At 49.8% G+C, this 26,332-nt stretch overlaps 1 protein-coding gene across 1 annotated transcript in view; it reads left to right on the top strand.

Annotated features, from left to right (window-relative positions):
• Positions 1–389: 389 nt before the first annotated feature.
• The window catches only part of erich3 (glutamate-rich 3), a 114,087-nt gene continuing 88,144 nt past the window's right edge, over positions 390–26,332 (top strand). Inside the window, exons 1-3 of the mRNA XM_085978364.1 lie at positions 390–478; positions 12,978–13,071; positions 15,244–15,369. Coding sequence (XP_085834490.1) covers positions 390–478; positions 12,978–13,071; positions 15,244–15,369 — 309 coding nt within the window. The remainder of the gene's footprint in view (positions 479–12,977; positions 13,072–15,243; positions 15,370–26,332) is intronic.

Below are 26,332 nucleotides of genomic sequence, written 5' to 3' on the forward strand. Positions count from 1 at the left end.
CACAAGCTATCCGTGGATGAAGTCCATTAACTTGTATTTCTGTCGCCCCTTTCGCAATCTCCGGACGCCCCAGAGCGCCTTGCAGCAAGGGAAGTGCTTTTTTTTTTTTGAAGTGTAGTCACTGTTGTAATGTCGGAAACGCGGCAGCCAAATCTGCGCACAGCAAGATCCCACAACAGTGGCGGCATTTCAGAAAGCACTTCACTGGCGGTGAGGCCGTGGAAGGCGCCGGGTGCATGCAATTACTTTCTTTATTTTCTTTCATATCCGTCCATGTAAATTGCCCAGTGGAAAATGCATTTAAGTGCGCAGTCCCCTGTGCAGAAGTGAGTGTGTCCTCGTGAGCCATTGTGTTGTTGTGTAAATAAGGAATGGGTACAGCTTAGAGAATGAATTACCTGTGCCAGCACAGGCGCACTCGACCTGACGCTATGGGTTATGTACGGGCTGTCAAATGCAAAGCTGCAAAAGTGGTCAGGTACCTCATTTAAAAAGCCAGTCAGTGGTTTGTGAAGCATTAGGTCATTAGGAGTGTGAGGTTCCAATGGGATTGTTGCCCAATCAGGTAGTTAATTGAAATAAACAAACCACTAATTAAAATACTGAACCAAATTGTTATCCTTCTCGGTGTTTTTATGGAATTACCGTTCAGTGGGAGTCCACAGAAAGCAGGAGAAATCCAATCCGGCCAATTACCGCCCCATCAGTCTACTCTCAATCATCAGCAAAGTGATGGAAGGTGTCGTCAACAGTGCTATCAAGCGGCACTTACTCACCAATAGTCTGCTCACTGATGCTCAGTTTGGGTTCCGCCAAGACCACTCAGCTCCCGACCTCATTACAGCCTCTGTCCAAACATGGACAAAAGAGCTGAACTCAAGAGGTGAGGTGAGAGTGACTGCCCTTGACATCAAGGCAGCATTTGACCGAGTGTGGCATCAAGGAGCCCTAGTAAAACTGAAGTCATTGGGAATCAGGGGGAAAATGCTCCACTGGCTGGAGTCATACCTAGCACAAAGGAAGATGGTTGTGGTGGTTGAAGGTCAATCATCACCACCCCAGACATCGCTGCAGGAGTTCTTCAGGGCAGTGTCCTAGGCCCAACCATCTTCAGCTGCTTCATCAATGACCTTCCCTCCATCATAATCTTCAGCACCATTCACAACTCCTCAAATAATGAAGCAGTCCATGCCCGCATGCGACAAGACCTGGACGACGTTCAGGCTTGGACTGATAAGTGGCGGGTAACATTGGTGCCACAGAAGTTCCAGGCAAAGACTATCTCCAACAAGCCAGAGTCTAACCACCTCCCCTTGACATTCAACGACATTACCATTGGCGAATCCCCACCATCAACATCCTGGGGGTCACCATTGACGAGAAAATTACTGGACCAGCCACATAAATACTGTGGCTACAAGAGCAGGCCAGAGGCTAGGTATTCTGTGACGAGTGTCTCACCTCCTGACTCCCCAAAGCCTTTCCACCATCTACAAGGCACAAGTAAGGAGTGTGATGGAATACTCTCCACCTCCCTGGATGAGTGCAGCTCCAACAACACTCAAGAAGCTCGACACCATCCAGGACAAAGCAACCCGCTTGATTGGCACCCCATCCACCACCTCAAACATTCACTCCCTCCACCACCGGCGCACCGTGGCTGCAGTGTGTACCATCTACAAGATGCACTGCAGCAACTCGCCATCCCAGAAACGAATATAAAAAAACATTCTTGTCCTCATAGGGACAGGAGGAGACCATTCAACCCCTCGAGCCTATTCCGCCATTCAATTAGATTATGGCTGATTTGTATTTTAATTCCATCTACCCGCCTTGGTTCCGTAATCCTTAATACCCTTACCCAACAAAAACCTTTCAAACTCAGTTTTGAAATTTTCAGTTGACCCTCAGCCTCGACAGCTTTTTGGGGGAGAGAGTTCCAGATTTCCACTACCCTTTGTGTGAAGAAGCTTCCTGACATCACCCCTGAACGGCCTGGCTCTAATTTTAAGGTTATGTCCCCTTGTTATGGAGGTTTTAGGTTTGAACTGTCGGAGGGGCAGTACTGAAGGAGCGCCGCACTGTCGGAGGGTCAGTACTGAGGGAGTGCTGCACTGTCGGAGGGGCAGTACTGAGGGTGCGCTGCACTGTCGGAGGGGCAGTACTGAGGGAGTGCTGCACTGTCGGAGGGGCAGTACTGAGGGAGTGCTGCACTGTCGGAGGGGCAGTACTGAGGGAGTGCTGCACTGTCGGAGGGGCAGTACTGAGGGAGCGCCGCACTGTCGGAGGGGCAGTACTGAGGGAGCGCTGCATTGTCGGGGAGCAGTACTGAGGGAGCGCTGCATTGTCGGAGGGGCAGTACTGAGGGAGCGCTGCACTGTCGGAGAGGCAGTACTGAGGGAGCGCTGCACTGTCGGAGGGGCAGTACTGAGGGAGCGCTGCACTGTCGGAGGGGCAGTACTGAGGGAGCGCTGCACTGTCGGAGGGGCAGTACTGAGGGAGCGCTGCACTGTCGGAGGGGCAGTACTGAGGGAGCGCTGCACTGTCGGAGGGGCAGTACTGAGGGAGTGCTGCACTGTCGGAGGGGCAGTACTGAGGGAGCGCTGCACTGTCGGAGGGGCAGTACTGAGGGAGTGCTGCACTGTCGGAGGGGCAGTACTGAGGGAGCGCTGCACTGTCGGAGGGGCAGTACTGAGGGAGCGCCGCACTGTCGGAGAGGCAGTGCTGAGGGAGCGCTGCACTGTCGGAGAGGCAGTACTGAGGGAGTGCTGCACTGTCGGAGGGGCAGTACTGAGGGAGCGCTGCACTGTCGGAGGGGCAGTACTGAGGGAGCGCCGCACTGTCGGAGAGGCAGTACTGAGGGAGTGCTGCACTGTCGGAGGGGCAGTACTGAGGGAGCGCTGCACTGTCGGAGGGGCAGTTTTTCAAAAGTAACTCATTGGTTGTAAAGCGCTTTGGGTCCTGAGGTGATAACTTGATCTTTCATTCTTGTCATTTCTCACATGACCAGACGTAACATTAACGACATCTCAACTGTAATTAATTGTCTGCGACGGGCTTTGAAGAAAGGAGCTTTATCAAAATTCAATTTGTTCTTTTTGCAACTAACTTTCTTCTTGAATCCTTTGTGATTTTAAGCTGCTCAGTTACATACCTCCTTAGCCCCAGCTGTACCATTACGCTCTGGTATTTTGGGATAATGAGGGCCAAGAGGCTGAAAGGCACATTTCACCTGAACTGAGCTTGCAATCTAAAATTGCATCTTGACATAGAATCGACAACAACCTGCATTTATAGAGCGCCTTTAACATAGTAAAACCTCCCAAGGTGCTTCAGAGGAACGTAAATCAGACAAACTGACACCGAGACACATGAGATATTAGGGCAGGTGACTAAAGGCTGGGTCAAAGAGGGCGGTTTTAAGGAGCGTCTTAAAGGAGGAGAGAGAGAGGCGGAGAGGTTTAGGGAGGGAATTCCAGAGCTTAGGGCCCAGGCAGCTGAAGGCACGGCCGCCAATGGTGGAGCGATTATAATCAGGGATGCGCAAGAAACCAGAATTCGAGGAGTGCGGAGATCTCGGGGGGTTGTAGGGCTGGTGGTGGTTACAGAGATAGGGAGGGGCAAGGCCATGGAGGGATTTGAACACGGATAAGAATTTTTAAATTAAGACGTTGCCGGACCGGGAGCCAATCTAGGTCAGCGAGCACAGGGGGTGATGGGTGAACGGGACTGGGTGTGAGTTAGGACGCGGGGCAGTGAGTACAGGGGTGAGGGGTGAAAGGGACTCGGCGCGAGTTAGGACGCGGGGCAGTGAGCACAGGGGGTGATGGGTGAACGGGACTCGGCGCGAGTTAGGACACGGGGCAGTGAGCACAGGGGGTGATGGGTGAACGGGACTGGGTGTGAGTTAGGACACGGGGCAGTGAGCACGGGGTGATGGGTGAACGGGACTGGGTGTGAGTTAGGACACGGGGCAGTGAGCACAGGGGGTGATGGGTGAACGGGACTGGGTGTGAGTTAGGACACGGGGCAGTGAGCACAGGGGGTGATGGGTGAAAGGGACTCGGCGCGAGTTAGGACGCGGGGCAGCAGAGTTTTGGATGAGCTGAAGTTTACAGAGAATCTATGGCACTGACGGAGGCCATTCAGCCCATCATGCCTGTGCTGGCTCTCTGAAGGGAGTTAGGTTAATCAGAGCGCTCCATTAATGGGCAGTGTTTGCCAACACTCCAAGGAGGTTGGTGGTATTATCTAGGTATCTTGGCTGCCAGTAATGTAGGTCAGATTATACATGTAGCAACTTGTACAGAATGTAGTGTAATAAATCACCAACTGAGACTATTGCCAATGCCCTTGTGTTGTGCATATTATGCAGCACTCTACTTCTCTTCCTCTTGTTCTGCCTCAGCTCCACAAATGATATCCTACATCTTGGCACTCTCGCCTCTGAGTTAGGAGGTCGAGTGTACAAGTCCCACTCCAGAGACTTGAGCACAAAATCTAAACTGACACTCCCAGCGCAGTACTGAGGGAGCCCCGCACTGTCGGAGGGGCGGTACTGAGGGAGCCCCGCACTGTCGGAGGGGCAGTACTGAGGGAGCCCCGCACTGTCGGAGGGGCAGTACTGAGGGATCGCTGCACTGTCGGAGGGGCAGTACTGAGGGAGCGCTGCACTGTCGGAGGGGCAGTACTGAGGGAGTGCTGCACGGTCGGAGGGACAGTACTGAGGGAGCCCCGCACTGTCGGAGGGGCAGTACTGAGGGAGTGCTGCACTGTCGGCGTTGCCGTCTTTCAGATGAGATGTTAAACCGAGGCCCCCGTCTGCTCACTCAGGTGAATATAAGAGATCCCATGGCGCTATTTTCAAGAAAAGCAGGGGAGTTCTCCCTGGTTTCCTGACCAATATCTATCATTAAAACAGATGATCTGGTCATTATCACATTGCTGTTTGTGGGAGCTTGCTGTGCGCAAATTGGCTGTCGCGTTTCCTACATTCCAACAGTGACTACACTTCAATAAGTACTTCATTGGCTGGGACGTCGTAAGGTGGTGAAAGGTGCTGTGTAAATGCAAGGCTTTCTTTCTTCACCAGAGTTGACTGCGTTTATTAGAACACAGAATGTACCTGGTATTATTTAAAACAGATTGTTTTCAAATCCCTCCGTGGCCTCGCCCCTCTCTATCTCTATAATCTCCTCCAGCTCTACAACCCTCTGAGATCTCTGTGTTCCACCAATTCAGGCCTCTTGAGCATCCCCGTTTTTAATCGCTCCACCATTGGCGGCCGTGCCTTCAGTTGCCTGGGCCCCAAGCTCTGGAATTCCCTCCCTAAACCTCTCCGCCTCTCTCTCCTCCTTTAAGATGCTCCTTTAAACCTACATCTTTGACCAAGCTTTGCAGTTACCCCTTCTAAGAACATAAGAAATAAGAGGAGTCGGCCATTCGGCCCCTCGAGCCTGCTCCGCCATTCAGTGTGATCATGGCTGAACTTTTACATCAACTCCACTTTCCCGCACTCTCCTCCTATCCCTTGATTCCCTTCGAGCCCAAAAATCTATTGATCTCAGCCTTGAATATAGAATCATAGAATGGTTACAGCACAGAAGGAGGCCATTCGGCCCGTCGAGCACGTGCTGGCTCTCTGCAAGAGCACTTCAGCTAGTCCCACTCCGCCGCCCTTTCCTCGTAGCCCTGCAATTGTATTTCCCCTTAAGGTATTTATCCAATTCCCTTTTGGAAGCCTTGATTGAATCTGCCTCCACCACTCTTTCAGGCAGTGCATTCCAGATCATAACCACTCGTTGTGTAAAAAAGTTTTTCCTCATGTCACCTTGAAGGGATAATTACTAGTCCTAGCCCTTTTCGGGCTACCCCAGATCAGGCGTATTCCCCAGACGTTCACCGTCAACTAAAGTTAGAGATAGCCGAATTCTATAAGAGGGTTAATTGGGTCTAAAGGTCCTGGCTATCACTCTCTAAAGGAAAGGAATGACTTGAATATGTTACCCTCTTCTAGATAGCACTTTTAATAAGTTTAACCAGACTGTAACCTTCCAAATATTATGAGGGTCCGGAAACCACCCCCCCCCCCCAAAAAAAAATTCTGCAACTCCTCACAAAATGAATGTAGAGAAATTGAGTTTGCGAGTTTGATACAGAAATACTATTTGAGACAATTCTAAAAATATATAGATTTATTTAAGAGCCGACATACAGTTAACAGCTTGTGAGTCAATCGCAACTTTAACAGTTCAAAATACAAATAGCTTACATTTCTTATTCTCAGAGATCCTTATTCTCAAATCTTAACTTCGTACATTTTTACATTTCTTATTATTTATAATCCATAATATCCACCAAAATCAAATAAGAGTACCTCTTGATCCCCGAGACTCAGAGTTTAAAAACTTACAGAGACTGCCTCTGAAGTTGCGAATCGCTTGCCCTTTCCAGTGACTTCTGACTATCCATCTGAAAAGCTCTATTTTTATACCTTTTTTTAGTGGTTTATTCTTTGAAGTTTTCTGCTGATGTAAGCTAATTATCTCTAGTCATTCTTTGTTGAATTCTTTTCTATTCTTACTGTCATTTCAGCTGCCAACTCTCAGAATCCTGTCTGTTGTTTAGGTGTTCAAAACGTATCATAAAAAACAGTTATAACTTATGTATCTATTTGATGCCATTTTCATTGAAGGCCTTCCATTCAATTCTAAAATCACCTAGCTGTTTGGAAGCAGACGTCGTGACTCCTATGTGTTCCAAGTTCAACACAAACACAATGTGATTGCTTGGTGTCATCTATTGATGTAATATTTTCAAAGTCTTCTGTAGGTACTTTTTACAATATGTAAATCAAAAACACTTCAACGAGGGTGTTTGTTTTCGTAGCCATCTTAGTTGGTTATATTACAGACTTATGTTTCCTGTCTTTCATTTGATGTTACTTTTATCAAAGGCACATGGTTTTTTAATATTCTGTGTTACTGTTCGAAGTGTAGTTTTTAAAGAAATGGGCATTGCTATTGTGTTGGTTCCGAACTGCAGACTCCTCGGAAGCAAGCCTTTGCTTCTTCAATAGGGCCTTTGTCTCAGTATTAACAATCAATTCCCATTTCAAAAGCTTGTGTGGTGTTTACAACTTTTGTGTTAACACTTCATCTTATCTCAGAAGCCTGTATTTCTGTTTACAGCTTGTGTCGTTGAAGCTTTTAGATTTTTAAACCCAGTTTTCATGAAGTCAAAATTCCTTTCATAGGATGGTGTATCTCTTGGAATATGGCTATTTCCTTTACAGCCTTTGGTTCTTTTGCCAATAACGTTAAATCTGTGTCCTCTGGTTCTCAACCCTTCCGCCAATGGGAACAGTTTCTCTCTATCTACTCTGTCCAGACCCCTCATGATTTTGAACACCTCTATCAAATCTCCACTCAACCTTCTCTGCCCTAAGGAGAACAACCCCAGCTTCTCCAGTCTATCCACATAATAGAAGTCCCTCATCTCTGGAATCATTCTCGTAAATCTTTTCTGCACCCTCCCTAAGGCATTCCCATCCTTCCTATTCTCAACGATTGAGCCTCCACAGCCCTCTGGGGTAGAGAATTCCAAAGATTCACCAGCCTCTGAGTGAAGAAATTTCTCCTCATCTCAGTTCTAAATGGCCGACCCCTTATTCTGAGACTGTGACCCCTGGTTCTAGACTCCCCAGCCAGGGGAAACATCATCCAGCATCTACCCTGCCATGCCCTGTAAGAATTTTACACGTTTCAATGAGATCACCTCTCATTCTTCTAAACTCCGGAGAGTATCGGCCCATTCTACTTAATCTCGCCTCATATGACAGCCCTCTCATCCCAGGAACCAGTCTGGTGAACTTTTGTTTCACCGCCTCTAAGGATACCAAGGGTAAGGAAACCAAAACTGCGCACAATGCTCCAGGTGTGGTCTCACCAAGGCCCTGTACAATTGTAGCAAGACTTCCTTACTCTTATACTCCAACCCCCTTGCAATAAAGGCCAACATACCATTTGCCTTCCTAATTGCTTGCTGTTAACTTTCTGTGAACCATGTACAAGGACACCCAAATCTCTCTGAATACCAACATTTACTAGTCTCTCACTGTATAAAAAATATTCTGCTTTTCCATTCTTGCTACCAAAGTGGATGTCTCCTCCTTTGCCTCGACCTCTGGCTTCTGTCTACGCTAAACATAAGAACATAAGAAATAGGAGCAGGAGTAGGCCAATCGGCCCCTCGAGCCTGCTCCGCCATTCAATAAGATCATGGCTGATCTGATCCTAACCGCCAATCCACTATCACAGAACCACCTCCTGAATCTAACAGAATTAGACACACGAAATAGGAGCAGGATCAGGCTACACGGCCCCTGGGCCCACTCCGCTACCCACAGGGCCATGACCGATCCGAACCTAGACTCCTGTCCAAATTCCTGCCCGCTCCCCGTAACCCTTAATTCCCTTTACTTCTAGGAAACTGTCTATTTCTGTTTTAAATTTATGTAATGATGTAGCTTCTACAGCTTTTTGGGGCTGCATATTCCATGGACCTACCACCCTCTGAGTGAAGTAGTTCCTCCTCATCTCAGTTTTGAAAGAGCAGCCCCTTATTCTAAGACTATGCCCCCTAGTTCTAGTTTCACCCATCATCGGGAACATCTTCCCCGCATCCACCCGATCCAACCCCTTCACAATCTTATATGTTTCAATAAGATCGCCTCTCATTCTTCTGAACTCCAATGAGTAGAGTCCCAATCTACTCAACCTCTCCTCATATGTCCATCCCCGGGATTAACCGAGTGAACCTTCTTTGTACTGACTCGAGAGCAAGTATGTCCTTTCTTAAGTATGGGCACCAAAACTGTACGCAGTATTCCAGGTGCGGTCTCACCAATACCTTGTACAACTGAAGCAATACCTCCCTATTTTTATATTCTATCCCCCTAGCAATGAAAGCCAACATTCCATTGGCCTTCTTAATCACTTGCTGCACCTGCATACTAACCTTTTGAGTTTCGTGCACCAGGACCCCCAGATCCCTTTGTACTTCAGTACTTTCCAGTTTCTTGCCATTAAGATAATAACTTGCTCTACTATTTTTCCTGCCAAAGTGCATAACCTCACACTTTCCAGTATTGTATTCCATCTGCCAAATCTCTGCCCACTTACTTAGCCTGTCTATGTCCCCTTGCAGGTTTTTTATGTCCTCCTCACTCACTACTTTCTCTCCCATCTTAGTATCATCTGCAAACTTTGATATGTTACACTCGGTCCCCTCCTCCAAATCGTTAATATAGATTGTAAAGAGTTGGGGACCCAGCACTGACCCCTGCGGAACACCACTAGTTACTGATTGCCAGTCTGAGAATGAACCATTTATCCCAACTCTCTGCTTCTGTTAGATAGCCAATCCTCTATCCATGCCAGAATATTACCCCCAATCCCGTGATTTTTTATCTTAAGCAATAATCTTTTGTGTGGCACCTTGTCAAATGCCTTTTGGAAGTCTAAATACACTACGTCCACTGGTTCCCCTTTATCCACCCTATATGTTACTTCCTCAAAGAACTCCAGCAAATTTGTCAAACATGACTTCCCCTTCATAAAACCATGCTGAATTTGTCCTATTAAATTATGATTATGCAAATGTCCTGTTACTGTCTCCTTAATAATGGACTCCAAAATTTTACCTACCACAGATGTTAGGCTAACCGGTCTATAGTTTCCAGCCTTCTGTCTACTGCCCTTTTTAAATAAGGGTGTTACATTAGCAGTTTTCCAGTCTGCCGGGACCTTTGCCGAGTCCAGGGAGTTTTGGAAAATTATTACCAATGCATCCACAATCCCTACCGCCACTTCCCTCAAGACCCTAGGATGTAAGCCATCAGGTCCAGGTGATTTATCCGCCTTGAGTCCCATTATTTTACCGAGTACCACTTCCTTAGTGATTTTGATCGTGTTTAGCTCCCCCCCCCCTGTTTGTCCAGTGTTGGGATATTCTTAGTGTCTTCTACTGTAAAGACTGATATAAAATATTCATTCAGTGTTTTTGCCATCTCCATATTTCCCACCATTAATTTCCCGGTCTCATCCTCTAAGGGACCAACATTTACTTTAGCCACCCTTTTTCTTTTTATATAACTATAAAAACTCTTACTATCTGTTTTTATATTTTTTGCTAATTTACTTTCATAATCTATCTTCCCTTTCTTAATCAATCTTTTTGTTATTTTTTGCTGTCTTTTAAAGTTTTCCCAATCTTCTATCCTCCCACTAGATTTGGCTACCTTATATGCCCTTGTTTTTAGTCGAATACTATCCTTAATTTCTTTACTTAGCCACGGATGGCTGTCTTTTCTTTTACACCCTTTTCTTCTCAGTGGAATATATATTTTTTGGAAGTTGTAAAATAACTCCTTAAATGTGCACCACTGATCATGTATCGTCTTACCCTTTAATCTATTTTCCCAATCCACTCTACTCAATTCCGCTCTCATACATTCATAGTCTCCTTTATTCAAGCTTAGCATGCTTGTTTGAGATCCAACCTTCTCACCCTCTAATTGAATATGGAATTCAACCATGTTATGGTCACTCATTCCAAGGGGATCCTTTACTAGGACATTTTTAATTAATCCCGTCTCGTTACACAGGACGAGATCTAAGGTTGCTTGCCCCCTGGTCGGTTCAGTTACATACTGCTCAAGAAACCCATCCCTAATACACTCAATGAACTCATCCTCAAGGCAGCCCTGCCCAATTTGATTTGTCCAATTAATATGATAGTTAAAATCCCCCATAATTATAGATGTTCCCTTATTACAAGCCTCAACTATTTCCTGATTGATACTCCGTCCAACAGAGTTGCCACTGTTCGGAGGCCTATAGACTACGCCCACTAGTGTTTTTTTCCCCTTATTATTCCTTACCTCCACCCAAACTGTTTCATTATCCTGATCTTTTGACCCAATATCATTTCTCTGTATTACAGTGATTCCTTCCTTTATTAACATAGCCACCCCACCTCCCCTTCCTTCCTGCCTGTCCTTCCTGATCGTTAAATAACCTGGTATGTTTAATTCCCAGGCATTGTCACCCTGCAGCCATGGTTCTGTAATGGCCACAAGATCATACCCATATGTAGTTATTTGTGCCATTAACTTGTCTATTTTGTTACAAATGCTACGTGCATTCAGATAGAGAGCTTTCAAATATGTTTTGTGACACTTAGTTCCTGCTTTTGCCCTTTTTTTATTACTTTACCTTTTACTCCATACCTTCTGCCCCTTCCTGACACGCTCTGGTTTTTAATTTCCCCACTGCTACCTAAGTCTATGACCTTCTCTGTTGTCATTTTTATTATTTGCTCTCTAGGAACCTCCCCCCCCACTAGTTAGTTTAAAGCCCTCTCTACAGCCCTAGTTATATGATCTGCCAGGACTCTAGTCCCAGCACTGGCCAAGTGAAGCCCGTCCCAACAGAACAGCTCCCTCCTGCCCCAGTACTGGTGCCAGTGTCCCAGGAAGCAAAACCCATTTCTCCCACACCAGTCTTTGAGCCACGCATTTAACTCTCTAATTTTATTTGTCCTAGCCAAATTCACTCGTGGCTCAGGTAATAATCCATTATTACCCTTGTGGTTCTGCTTTTTAATTTGGCCCCTAGCTGCTCAAACTCCCTCAGCAGAACCTCCTTCCTTGTCCTATCTATGTCGTTGGTACCAACATGGACCACGACAACTGGATCCTCCCCCTCCCACTCCAAGTTTCTCTCCAGTCCAGAGGAGATGTCCTTAACCCTGGCACCGGGCAGGCAACACAGCCTTCGGGACTCTTGCTCTCGGCTGCAAAGAACTCTATCTATCCCCCTAACGATACTATCCCCTGCCACTACAACATTTCTTTTAACTCCCCCCACTTGAATGGCCCCCCGCTCCATGGTGCTGTGGCCAATTTGCTCATCCTCCCCGCAGTCTCTGTTCCCATCCTCACAGGGAGTAAGAGCCTCGAACCTGTTGGACAAGTGCAAGGGCTGCGGCTCCTCCAACACTACCTCCTGGATCCCCGTACCTGCCTCACTTCTAGTCGCACCATCCTGACCCTGGCCACGGACTACATCTGAATTAATTAATCTAATTGGTGTGAATACCTCGTGATACACAGAGTCCAGGTAACTCTCCCCCTCCCTGATGTGTCTCAGTGTTTGAAGCTCGGACTCCAGCTCTTCAACACGGAGCCGGAGTTCCTCGAGCAGCCAACACTTACTGCAAATGTGATCACCGTGAGCATCAATGGTGTCCACCAGCTCCCACATATTGCAGCAGCAACACATCACCTGATCTCCCATTCTATGTAATTAATTAAATTTATTAATATTACTCTTAAATACCCTCTGCCCCGATTCTAGATGGTGAATATCACACCTTAGAAACTATAAACCAAAGAGATTGTAAAGTTGTTTATTTTGTACCTTTTTGTTCAAATAAAATTTAAATATGATTAAACGGGACTTGGTGCGAGTTCGGATACGGGCAGCAGAGTTTTGGATGAGCTAACTTTATGGAGGATAGAAATCATAAAAATTTATGGCACAGAAGGAGGCCGTTCGGCCCACTATGTCTGTCGGCTGAGCTTTAGAGCAGTCAGGTCTATAACTACAACAATGGAACAGTGAAGTTAATGTTGGGTGATATTAGTGGATGGGCACTGAAGGTGTTCATTCAACTTCCTTCCCTCTACCGCCTTAACCCCGGGCGCTAACCCGCCTTAACCCCGGGCGCTAACCCGCCTTAACCCCGGGCGCTAACCCGCCTTAACCCCGGGCATTAACCTGTTTAAAGTAAATGGATGAACTCCTCCCTTGTGAAGCGGTAGAGAGGGCAGTTGGACGAGCCGTTTGCTGTAGTCCGAACGGGATACTGACTGGTTTCAAAGGCCTGACGCTCCAATACATTGTGTCTTACAGACCACTCGCCACCTACAACAGCCTGACAGACAAGCACTTGACAGGATATTTCAACAATACCAGGATCCGGAGGCACCTGCAGCGAGCAGGATTGGTAGGTGCACAAGACTGTCGCAGTCCACCGATTGGTTCACGATCCTCGCTGCACTGCATGGTCCGAGATTATCAACAATAGGATCGTAGTGATTGCCAGACGGACAAAGACTAAGGCTCATCTCAGTCAGGCAGCATCTGTGGAGAGAGAGAAACAGAGTTAACATTCCGAGTCGATGACCAGTTCTGATGAAGGGTCATCGACCTGAAACATTAACTCTGTTTCTCTCTTCACAGATGCTGCCTGACCCGCTGAGTATCTCCAGCATTTTCTGTTTTTATTTCAGATTTCCAGCATCCGCAGTATTTTGCTTTTATGCCAGTTTCCATCGAGTTCACCCTCGACCATCCTGGTAGTCACATGATACAACGTTAATTGAGTTATTGACCAATCGCAGCGATCAATCCCGATCAATGAGTCTACAACAGACCCAGACATGAGGTGAGCTAAACCCCAGTGGGGGAGAGCTTTGGGAAGCAGAGGTCCAAACTCACCTGTTCCTCCCGAGCTCGCTACACTCACCACACCTCATATCTCCAATTACTCAGATACTGAAGCACAAAATGTTATTTTCTGGGGGAAATCGATCTATTTCACCTTTGGATGGATCAACGCTAACTGCTTCCACCGTCCCCTCGGGAGCCTGTTCCATAGATTGACCACTCGCTCACTGAAATATTGTTTCCACAGAGGAGTTTTGAACTTGCCCTTCAAGCGCAGGCCGTGTCCTCTGGTTCTGCTGTTCTGGACAGGGTGAGACCGCTGGTCACGGTGGACATTATCCAGTCCCTTTAGAATGCTAAAAACAGCAGCAATCCTATCGCCGCTCAACCTTCTCTCTTTTCCAGTGAGAAGCAGGGTGGGAGGAGGCTGGCGTGGAGCGTAAACACCGGCATGGACCAGTTGGGCCGAATGGCCTCTTTCTGTGCTGTGACACGCCCAATGCATTTTGACCAAGAGATGTTTGGTGAATAATGCTGGTAAACACTCGCTCATTATTGATAGGTTTCTAAGTAGTTAACACATCCTGAAGTTAGACTTACCTTTCCATTAACGAAATGGCGATTCCAGCGGTAGCTCGACATCACGCGGGTCAGGCCGTATGGGTGAGCAAGCATGAATGCAACCGCCACCTTGTAGAGCCTGCGGAGAGTCGCAATGAGAGCGGAACGGAGCGGTTAGAACTCTCGGGAAAGGCCGAACAGGCTGGGGCTCTTTTGTCTAGCAATGAGAAGGCTGAGGGCTGACCTGATGGAGGCCTTTTAAAATGATGAAGGGGTTCGATAGGGTTAGAGGTAGAGAGGCATGTGCCCACAGGGAAAAGTTTCCCCATAATCGGCACTCTCAATCGAGGGGTGCGGGCTGGTTCGTGTGGAGAACATTAAAAAAAAATGGCAGTGGAGGATGGGCTTGGGATAAAGGGAAGGGAATGATGTACATAAGAACATAAGGAATAGGAGCAGGAGTCGGCCATTCGGCCCCTCGAGCCTGCTCCGCCATTTAAGGAGATCATGGCTGATCCGATTTTGGCCTCAACTCCACTTTCCTGCCCGCTCCCCGTAACCCTTGACTCCTCTGTCGCTCAAAAATCTGTCTATCTTAACCTTGAATATATTCAATGACTCAGTTTCCACAGCTCTCCGGGGTAAAGAATTCCAAAGATTCACCACCCTCTGAGTGAAGAAATTCCTCCTCATCTCCTTGACGCTGATTCTGGCCGTTCAAAATGGAAAACCGCCCAGTCTCCGAGCTTTAGCCTCCCTCACTGTGATGAGGATCTGTGAGTGCAACAGAAAGGTCTTCTTTACCCAGAGAGTGGTGAGAATGTGGGACTCGCTCCCACAGCGAGTGGTTGAGGTGAATAGCACAGATACACTTCAGGGGAAACTAGATAAACACATGAGGGAGAAAGGAATAGAAGGATATGTTGATGGGGTGAGAAGAAGAGGGGTGGGAGGAGGCTGGTGTGGAGCATAAACACCGGCACGGACAAGCTGGGCCCAATGGCCTCTTTCTGTGCTGCACATTCTGTGTAAGTCTTAATAGATTTAATATTATCGCTCCAGAACTCAACACAACTCCGATCACGTAAACCGCTTCTAAAGCCATCGATTGGAATCGAATGGTTCAACATACGATGGGGGTTTTTTTAATCAATGTTTTCCTGTCTAGGTCACAAGGAATGGAAGGATTGTGTCCGAGAAAGAATATCGCCTCAACACAGTTCGAAAGGATCACCAGAAGTATGTGCGGGAGAGCCTGGCGCAGGCAATATTCCACAAGGTCCTCGATATCGAGGTACAATATAACCAGACTGGTGATAGTGCTCAGTACACTGTCCCCCTCACCCATCACTCCTGTGTTCAGGAAACACTCCCCTCACCCATCACTCCTGTGTTCAGTATACACTCCCCTCACCCATCACTCCTGTGTTCAGTATACACTCCCCTCACCCATCACTCCTGTGTTCAGTATACACTCCCCTGGCCCATCACTCCTGTGTTCAGTATACACTCCCCTCACCCATCACTCCTGTGTTCAGTATACTGTCCCCCTCACCCATCACTCCTGTGTTCAGAAAACACTGTCCCCCTCACCCATCACTCCAGTGCTCAGTACAGTCCCCCTCACCCATCACTCCTGTGTTCAGCATACACTCCCCTCACCCATCACTCCTGTGTTCAGTATACTGTCCCCTCGCCCATCACTCCCGTGTTCAGTATACACTCCCCTCACCCATCACTCCTGTGTTCAGTATACACTCCCCTCGCCCATCACTCCCGTGTTCAGTATACACTCCCCTCACCCATCACTCCAGTGTTCAGTATACACTCCCCTCACCCATCACTCCCGTGTTCAGTATACACTCCCCTCACCCATCACTCCTGTGTTCAGTATACACTCCCCTCGCCCATCACTCCCGTGTTCAGTATACACTCCCCTCACCCATCACTCCAGTGTTCAGTATACATTCCCCTCACCCATCACTCCCGTGTTCAGTATACACTCCCCTCACCCATCACTCCCGTGTTCAGCATACACTCCCCTCACCCATCACTCCCGTGTTCAGTATACACTCCCCTCACCCATCACTCCCGTGTTCAGTATACACTCCCCTCACCCATCACTCCTGTGTTCAGTATACACTCCCCTCACCCATCACTCCTGTGTTCAGTATACACTCCCCTGGCCCATCACTCCTGTGTTCAGTATACACTCCCCTCATCCATCACTCCTGTGTTCAGTATACACTCCCCTCGCCCATCACTCCTGTGTTCAGTATACACTCCCCTGGCCCATCACTCCTGTGTTCAGTATACACTCCCCTCACCCATCACTCCTGTGTTCAGTATACTGTCCCCCTCACCCATCACTCCTGTGTTCAGAAAACACTCCCCCTCACCCATCACTCCAGTGCTCAGTACAGTCCCCCTCACCCATCACTCCTGTGTTCAGTATACTGTCCCCTCGCCCATCACTCCTGTGTTCAGTATACTGTCCCCCTCACCCATCACTCCTGTGTTCAGTATACATTCCCCTCACCCATCACTCCTGTGTTCAGTATACTGTCCCCTCACCCATCACTCCTGTGTTCAGTATACTGTCCCCTCACCCATCACTCCTGTGTTCAGTATACACTCCCCTCACCCATCACTCCAGTGTTCAGTATACACTCCCCCCGCCCATCACTCCAGTGTTCAGTATACACTCCCCTCACCCATCACTCCAGTGTTCAGTATACTGTCCCCTCACCCATCACTCCTGTGTTCAGTATACTGTCCCCTCACCCATCACTCCAGTGTTCAGTATACACTCCCCTCACCCATCACTCCAGTGTTCAGTATACACTCCCCCCGCCCATCACTCCAGTGTTCAGTATACACTCCCCTCGCCCATCACTCCAGTGTTCAGTATACACTCCCCTCACCCATCACTCCAGTGTTCAGTATACACTCCCCTCACCCATCACTCCAGTGTTCAGTACACTGTGCCCTCGCCCGTCACTCCTGTGTTCAGTATACACTCCCCTCACCCATCACTCCCGTGTTCAGTATACACTCCCCTTGCCCATCACTCCTGTGTTCAGTATACACTCCCCTCACCCATCACTCCTGTGTTCAGTATACACTCCCCTCACCCCTCACTCCTGTGTTCAGTACACTGTCCCCCTCACCCCTCACTCCTGTGTTCAGTACACTGTCCCCCTCACCCATCACTCCAGTGTTCAGTATACACTCCCCTCACCCATCACTCCTGTGTTCAGTATACACTCCCCTCACCCCTCACTCCTGTGTTCAGTACACTGTCCCCCTCACCCCTCACTCCTGTGTTCAGTACACTGTCCCCCTCACCCATCACTCCTGTGTTCAGTACACACTCCCCTCACCCATCACTCCCGTGTTCAGTATACACTCCCCTCACCACTCACTCCTGTGTTCAGTATACACTCCCCTCACCCATCACTCCAGTGTTCAGAAAACACTCCCCTCACCCATCACTCCTGTGTTCAGTATACACTCCCCTCGCCCATCACTCCTGTGTTCAGTATACACTCCCCTCACCCATCACTCCAGTGTTCAGTATACACTCCCCTCACCCATCACTCCTGTGTTCAGTATACACTCCCCTCACCCATCACTCCCGTGTTCAGTATACACTCCCCTCACCCATCACTCCTGTGTTCAATATACACTCCCCTCACCCATCACTCCAGTGTTCAGTATACACTCCCCTCGCCCATCACTCCTGTGTTCAGTATACACTCCCCTCACCCATCACTCCTGTGTTCAGTATACACTCCCCTCGCCCCTCACTCCTGTGTTCAGTATACACGCCCCCCACCCATCACTCCTGTGTTCAGTATACTGTCCCCTCACCCATCACTCCAGTGTTCAGTATACACTCCCCCCTCACCCATCACTCCTGTGTTCAGTATACACTCCCCTCACCCATCACTCGTGTTCAGTATACTGTCCCCTCGCCCATCACTCCTGTGTTCAGTATACACTCCCCTCACCCATCACTCCCGTGTTCAGTATACACTCCCCTCACCCATCACTCCTGTGTTCAGTATACACTCCCCTCACCCATCACTCCAGTGTTCAGTATACACTCCCCTCACCCATCACTCCAGTGTTCAGTATACACTCCCCTCACCCATCACTCCAGTGTTCAGTATACACTCCCCTCACCCATCACTCCAGTGTTCAGTATACACTCCCCTCACCCATCACTCCTGTGTTCAGTATACATTCCCCTCACCCATCACTCCAGTGTTCAGTATACACTCCCCTCACCCATCACTCCAGTGTTCAGTATACTGTCCCCTCGCCCATCACTCCTGTGTTCAGTATACACTCCCCCCTCACCCATCACTCCTGTGTTCAGTATACACTCCCCCCACCCATCACTCCTGCGTTCAGTATACTGTCCCCTCACCCATCACTCCTGTGTTCAGTATACACTCCCCTCACCCATCACTCCTGTGTTCAGTGTACACTCCCCTCACCCATCACTCCAGTGTTCAGTATACACTCCCCCCTCACCCATCACTCCTGTGTTCAGTATACACTCCCCTCACCCATCACTCCTGTGTTCAGTATACTGTGCCCTCACCCATCACTCCTGTGTTCAGTATACTGTCCCCTCACCCATCACTCCAGTGTTCAGTATACACTCCCCTCGCGCATCACTCCTGTGTTCAGTATACACTCCCCTCACCCATCACTCCAGTGTTCAGTATACACTCCCCTCACCCATCACTCCACTGTTCAGTATACACTCCCCTTGCCCATCACTCCTGTGTTCAGTATACACTCCCCTCACCCATCACTCCTGTGTTCAGTATACATTCCCCTCACCCATCACTCCAGTGTTCAGTATACACTCCCCTCACCCATCACTCCCGTGTTCAGTATACACTCCCCTCGCCCATCACTCCTGTGTTCAGTATACACTCCCCCCTCACCCATCACTCCTGTGTTCAGTATACACTCCCCTCACCCATCACTCCAGTGTTCAGTATACACTCCCCCCCCCCTTGCCCATCACTCCTGTGTTCAGTATACACTCCCCTCACCCATCACTCCTGTGTTCAGTATACACTCCCCCCTTGCCCATCACTCCTGTGTTCAGTATACACTCCTCACCCATCACTCCTGTGTTCAGTATACACTCCCCTCGCCCATCACTCCAGTGTTCAGTATACACTCCCCTCACCCATCACTCCTGTGTTCAGTATACACTCCCCTCGCCCATCACTCCTGTGTTCAGTATACACTCCCCTCACCCATCACTCCAGTGTTCAGTATACACTCCCCTCGCCCATCACTCCTGTGTTCAGTATACACTCCCCTCGCCCATCACTCCTGTGTTCAGTATACACTCCCCTCGCCCATCACTCCTGTGTTCAGTATACACTCCCCTCACCCATCACTCCTGTGTTCAGTATACACTCCCCCCTTGCCCATCACTCGTGTTCAGTATACACTCCCCTCGCCCATCACTCCTGTGTTCAGTATACACTCCCCTCACCCCTCACTCCTGTGTTCAGTATACACTCCCCTCACCCATCACTCCAGTGTTCAGTATACACTCCCCTCACCCATCACTCCTGTGTTCAGTATACACTCCCCTCACCCATCACTCCTGTGTTCAGTATACACTCCCCTCACCCGTCACTCCAGTGTTCAGTATACACTCCCCTCACCCATCACTCCAGTGTTCAGTATACACTCCCCTCACCCATCACTCCTGTGTTCAGTATACACTCCCCTCGCCCATCACTCCCGTGTTCAGTATACACTGTCCCCTCACCCATCATTCCTGTGTTCAGTATACACTGTCCCCTCACCCATCACTCCTGTGTTCAGTATACACTCCCCTCACCCCTCACTCCTGTGTTCAGTATACACTCCCCTCACCCCTCACTCCTGTGTTCAGTATACACTCCCCTCACCCATCACTCCTGTGTTCAGTATACACTCCCCTCGCCCATCACTCCTGTGTTCAGTATACACTCCCCTCACCCATCACTCCTGTGTTCAGTATACACTCCCCTCACCCATCACTCCTGTGTTCAGTATACACTCCCCCCTTGCCCATCACTCCTGTGTTCAGTATACACTCCCCCCGCCCATCACTCCAGTGTTCAGTATACACTCCACTCGCCCATCACTCCTGTGTTCAGTATACACTCCCCCCTTGCCCATCACTCCTGTGTTCAGTATACACTCCCCTCGCCCATCACTCCTGTGTTCAGTATACACTCCCCCCTTGCCTATCACTCGTGTTCAGTATACACTCCCCTCACCCATCACTCCTGTGTTCAGCATACACTCCCCTCGCCCATCACTCCTGTGTTCAGTATACACTCCCCTCACCCATCACTCCTGTGTTCAGTATACACTCCCCTCACCCATCACTCCAGTGTTCAGTATACACTCCCCCCTTGCCCATCACTCCAGTGTTCAGCATACACTCCCCTCGCCCATCACTCCTGTGTTCAGTATACACTCCCCTCGCCCATCACTCCTGTGTTCAGTATACACTCCCCTCACCCATCACTCCTGTGTTCAGTATACACTCCCCTCACCCATCACTCCAGTGTTCAGTGTACACTCCCCTCGCCCATCACTCCTGTGTTCAGTATACACTGTCCCCCTCACCCATCACTCCTGTGTTTAGTATACACTCCCCTCACCCATCACTCCTGTGTTCAGTATACACTCCCTCGCCCATCACTCCAGTGTTCAGTATACACTCCCCTCACCCATCACTCCAGTGTTCAGTATACACTCCCCTCACCCCTCACTCCTGTGTTCAGTATACACTCCCCTCACCCATCACTCCCGTGTTCAGTATACACTCCCCTCGCCCATCACTCCAGTGTTCAGTATACACTCCCCTCACCCCTCACTCCTGTGTTCAGTATACACTCCCCTCACCCATCACTCCAGTGTTCAGTATACACTCCCCTCACCCCTCACTCCAGTGTTCAGTATACACTCCCCTCACACCTCACTCCTGTGTTCAGTATACACTCCCCTCGCCCATCACTCCAGTGTTCAGTATACACTCCCCTCACCCCTCACTCCTGTGTTCAGTATACACTCCCCTCACCCATCACTCCTGTGTTCAGTATACACTCCCCTCGCCCATCACTCCTGTGTTCAGTATACACTCCCCTCACCCATCGCTCCAGTGTTCAGTATACACTCCCCTCACCCCTGTGTTCAGTATACACTCCCCTCACCCATCACTCCTGTGTTCAGTATACACTCCCCTCACCCCTCACTCCTGTGTTCAGTATACACTCCCCTCGCCCATCACTCCTGTGTTCAGTATACACTCCCCCCACCCCTCACTCCTGTGTTCAGTATACACTCCCCTCGCCCATCACTCCAGTGTTCAGTATACACTCCCCTCACCCATCACTCCAGTGTTCAGTATACACTCCCCTCACCCATCACTCCAGTGTTCAGTATACACTCCCCCCGCCCATCACTCCAGTGTTCAGTATACACTCCCCTCACCCATCACTCCTGTGTTCAGTATACACTCCCCCCTTGCCCATCACTCCTATGTTCAGTATACACTCCCCCCTTGCCCATCACTCCTGTGTTCAGTATACACTCCCCTCGCCCATCACTCCTGTGTTCAGTATACACTCCCCTCACCCATCACTCCAGTGTTCAGTATACACTCCCCTCACCCATCACTCCAGTGTTCAGTATACACTCCCCTCACCCCTCACTCCAGTGTTCAGTATACACTCCCCTCACCCATCACTCCAGTGTTCAGTATACACTCCCCTCACCCATCACTCCCGTGTTCAGTATACACTCCCCTCGCCCATCACTCCAGTGTTCAGTATACACTCCCCTCACCCCTCCTGTGTTCAGTATACACTCCCCTCACCCATCACTCCTGTGTTCAGGATACACTCCCCTCACCCATCGCTCCAGTGTTCAGTATACACTCCCCTCACCCCTGTGTTCAGTATACACTCCCCTCACCCATCACTCCTGTGTTCAGTATACACTCCCCTCACCCATCACTCCTGTGTTCAGTAGACACTCCCCTCACCCCTCACTCCTGTGTTCAGTATACACTCCCCTCACCACTCACTCCTGTGTTCAGTATACACTCCCCTCGCCCATCACTCCAGTGTTCAGTATACACTCCCCTCACCCATCATTCCTGTGTTCAGTATACTGTCCCCTCACCCCTCACTCCTGTGTTCAGTATACACTCCCCTCGCCCATCACTCCTGTGTTCAGTATACACTCCCCCCACCCCTCACTCCTGTGTTCAGTATACACTCCCCTCGCCCATCACTCCAGTGTTCAGTATACACTCCCCTCGCCCATCACTCCAGTGTTCAGTATACACTCCCCTCACCCATCACTCCAGTGTTCAGTATACACTCCCCCCGCCCATCAGTCCAGTGTTCAGTATACACTCCCCTCACCCCTCACTCCCGTGTTCAGTATACACTCCCCTCGCCCATCACTCCCGTGTTCAGTATACACTCCCCTCGCCCATCACTCCAGTGTTCAGTATACACTCCCCTCACCCCTCACTTCCGTGTTCAGTATACACTCCCCTCGCCCATCACTCCAGTGTTCAGTATACACTCCCCTCACCCATCACTCCAGTGTTCAGTATACACTCCCCTCGCCCATCACTCCAGTGTTCAGTGTACACTCCCCTCACCCATCACTCCTGTGTTCAGTATACACTCCCCTCGCCCATCACTCCTGTGTTCAGTATACACTCCCCTCACCCCTCACTCCTGTGTTCAGTATACACTCCCCTCACGCATCACTCCTGTGTTCAGTATACACTCCCCTCGCCCATCACTCCTGTGTTCAGTATACACTCCCCCCTTGCCCATCACTCCTGTGTTCAGTATACACTCCCCTCGCCCATCACTCCTGTGTTCAGTGTACACTCCCCCCTTGCTCATCACTCCAGTGTTCAGCATACACTCCCCTCGCCCATCACTCCTGTGTTCAGTATACACTCCCCTCGCCCATCACTCCTGTGTTCAGTATACACTCCTCTCACCCATCACTCCTGTGTTCAGTATACACTCCCCTCACCCATCACTCCAGTGTTCAGTGTACACTCCCCTCGCCCATCACTCCTGTGTTCAGTATACACTGTCCCCCTCACCCATCACTCCTGTGTTTAGTATACACTCCCCTCACCCATCACTCATGTGTTCAGTATACACTCCCCTCGCCCATCACTCCAGTGTTCAGTATACACTCCCCTCACCCATCACTCCAGTGTTCAGTATACACTCCCCTCACCCCTCACTCCTGTGTTCAGTATACACTCCCCTCACCCATCACTCCCGTGTTCAGTATACACTCCCCTCGCCCATCACTCCAGTGTTCAGTATACACTCCCCTCACCCCTCACTCCTGTGTTCAGTATACACTCCCCTCACCCATCACTCCTGTGTTCAGTATACACTCCCCTCACCCATCACTCCAGTGTTCAGTATACACTCCCCTCACCCCTCACTCCAGTGTTCAGTATACACTCCCCTCACCCCTCACTCCTGTGTTCAGTATACACTCCCCTCGCCCATCACTCCCGTGTTCAGTATACACTCCCCTCACCCATCACTCCAGTGTTCAGTCTACACTCCCCTCACCCCTCACTCCTGTGTTCAGTATACACTCCCCTCACCCATCACTCCTGTGTTCAGTATACACTCCCCTCACCCATCACTCCTGTGTTCAGTATACACTCCCCTCACCCATCACTCCTGTGTTCAGTATACACTCCCCTCACTCCTGTGTTCAGTATACACTCCCCTCACCACTCACTCCAGTGTTCAGGATACACTCCCCTCACCCCTCACTCCAGTGTTCAGTATACACTCCCCTCACCCGTCACTCCTGTGTTCAGTATACACTCCCCTCACCCATCACTCCTGTGTTCAGTATACACTCCCCTCACCCATCGCTCCAGTGTTCAGTATACACTCCCCTCACCCCTGTGTTCAGTATACACTCCCCTCACCCATCACTCCTGTGTTCAGTATACACTCCCCTCACCCATCACTCCTGTGTTCAGTATACACTGTCCCCCTCACCCATCACTCCAGTGTTCAGTATACACTCCCCTCACCCATCACTCCTGTGTTCAGTATACACTCCCCTCACCCATCACTCCTGTGTTCAGTATACACTCCCCTCACCCCTCACTCCTGTGTTCAGTATACACTCCCCTCACCACTCACTCCTGTGTTCAGTATACACTCCCCTCGCCCATCACTCCAGTGTTCAGTATACACTCCCCTCACCCATCATTCCTGTGTTCAGTATACTGTCCCCTCACCCCTCACTCCTGTGTTCAGTATACACTTCCCTCGCCCATCACTCCTGTGTTCATTATACACTCCCCCCACCCCTCCTGTGTTCAGTATACACTCCCCTCGCCCATCACTCCAGTGTTCAGTATACACTCCCCTCACCCATCACTCCAGTGTTCAGTATACACTCCCCCCGCCCATCACTCCAGTGTTCAGTATACTGTCCCCTCACCCCTCACTCCTGTGTTCAGTTTCCACTCCCCCCTTGCCCATCACTCCAGTGTTCAGTATACACTCCCCTCACCCATCACTCCTGTGTTCAGTATACACTGTCCCCCTCATCCATCATTCCTGTGTTCAGTGTACACTCCCCTCGCCCATCACTCCCGTGTTCAGTATACACTGTCCCCTCACCCATCACTCCTGTGTTCAGCATACACTCCCCTCGCCCATCACTCCTGTGTTCAGTATACACTCCCCTCACCCCTCACTCCTGTGTTCAGTATACACTCCCCTCACCCATCACTCCTGTGTTCAGTATACACTCCCCTCGCCCATCACTCCTGTGTTCAGTATACACTCCCCTCACCCATCACTCCTGTGTTCAGTATACACTCCCCTCACCCATCACTCCTGTGTTCAGTATACACTCCCCTCACCCATCACTCCTGTGTTCTGTATACACTCCCCTCACCCATCACTCCAGTGTTCAGTATACACTCCCCCTGCCCATCACTCCAGTGTTCAGTATACACTCCCCTCACCCATCACTCCTGTGTTCAGTATACACTCCCCCCTTGCCCATCACTCCTATGTTCAGTATACACTCCCCCCTTGCCCATCACTCCTGTGTTCAGTATACACTCCCCCCTTGCCCATCACTCCTGTGTTCAGTATACACTCCCCTCGCCCATCACTCCTGTGTTCAGTATACACTCCCCCCGCCCATCACTCAGTGTTCAGTATGCACTCCCCTCACCCATCACTCCCGTGTTCAGTATACACTCCCCTCGCCCATCACTCCTGTGTTCAGTATACACTCCCCTCGCCCATCACTCCAGTGTTCAGTATACACTCCCTCACCCCTGTGTTCAGTATACACTCCCCTCACCATCACTCCTGTGTTCAGTATACACTCCCCTCACCCATCACTCCTGTGTTCAGTATACACTCCCCTCACTCCTGTGTTCAGTATACACTCCCTCACCACTCACTCCAGTGTTCAGTATACACTCCCCTCACCCCTCACTCCAGTGTTCAGTATACACTCCCCTCACCCGTCACTCCTGTGTTCAGTATACACTCCCCCCACCCCTCACCCTCACTCCTGTGTTCAGTATACACTCCCCCTCGCCCATCACTCCAGTGTTCAGTATACACTCCCCTCGCCCATCACTCCAGTGTTCAGTATACACTCCCCTCACCCATCACTCCAGTGTTCAGTATACACTCCCCCCGCCCATCAGTCCAGTGTTCAGTATACACTCCCCTCACCCCTCACTCCCGTGTTCAGTATACACTCCCCTCGCCCATCACTCCCGTGTTCAGTATACACTCCCCTCGCCCATCACTCCAGTGTTCAGTATACACTCCCCTCACCCCTCACTTCCGTGTTCAGTATACACTCCCCTCGCCCATCACTCCAGTGTTCAGTATACACTCCCCTCACCCATCACTCCAGTGTTCAGTATACACTCCCCTCGCCCATCACTCCAGTGTTCAGTGTACACTCCCCCTCACCCATCACTCCTGTGTTCAGTATACACTCCCCTCGCCCATCACTCCTGTGTTCAGTATACACTCCCCTCACCCCTCACTCCTGTGTTCAGTATACACTCCCCTCACGCATCACTCCTGTGTTCAGTATACACTCCCCCTCGCCCATCACTCCTGTGTTCAGTATACACTCCCCCCTTGCCCATCACTCCT

This window comes from Somniosus microcephalus, chromosome 3 (genome assembly GCF_052327205.1).
Source record: "Somniosus microcephalus isolate GS21.2 chromosome 3, FLI_Smic_1.0, whole genome shotgun sequence".
Lineage (NCBI taxonomy): Eukaryota > Metazoa > Chordata > Chondrichthyes > Squaliformes > Somniosidae > Somniosus > Somniosus microcephalus.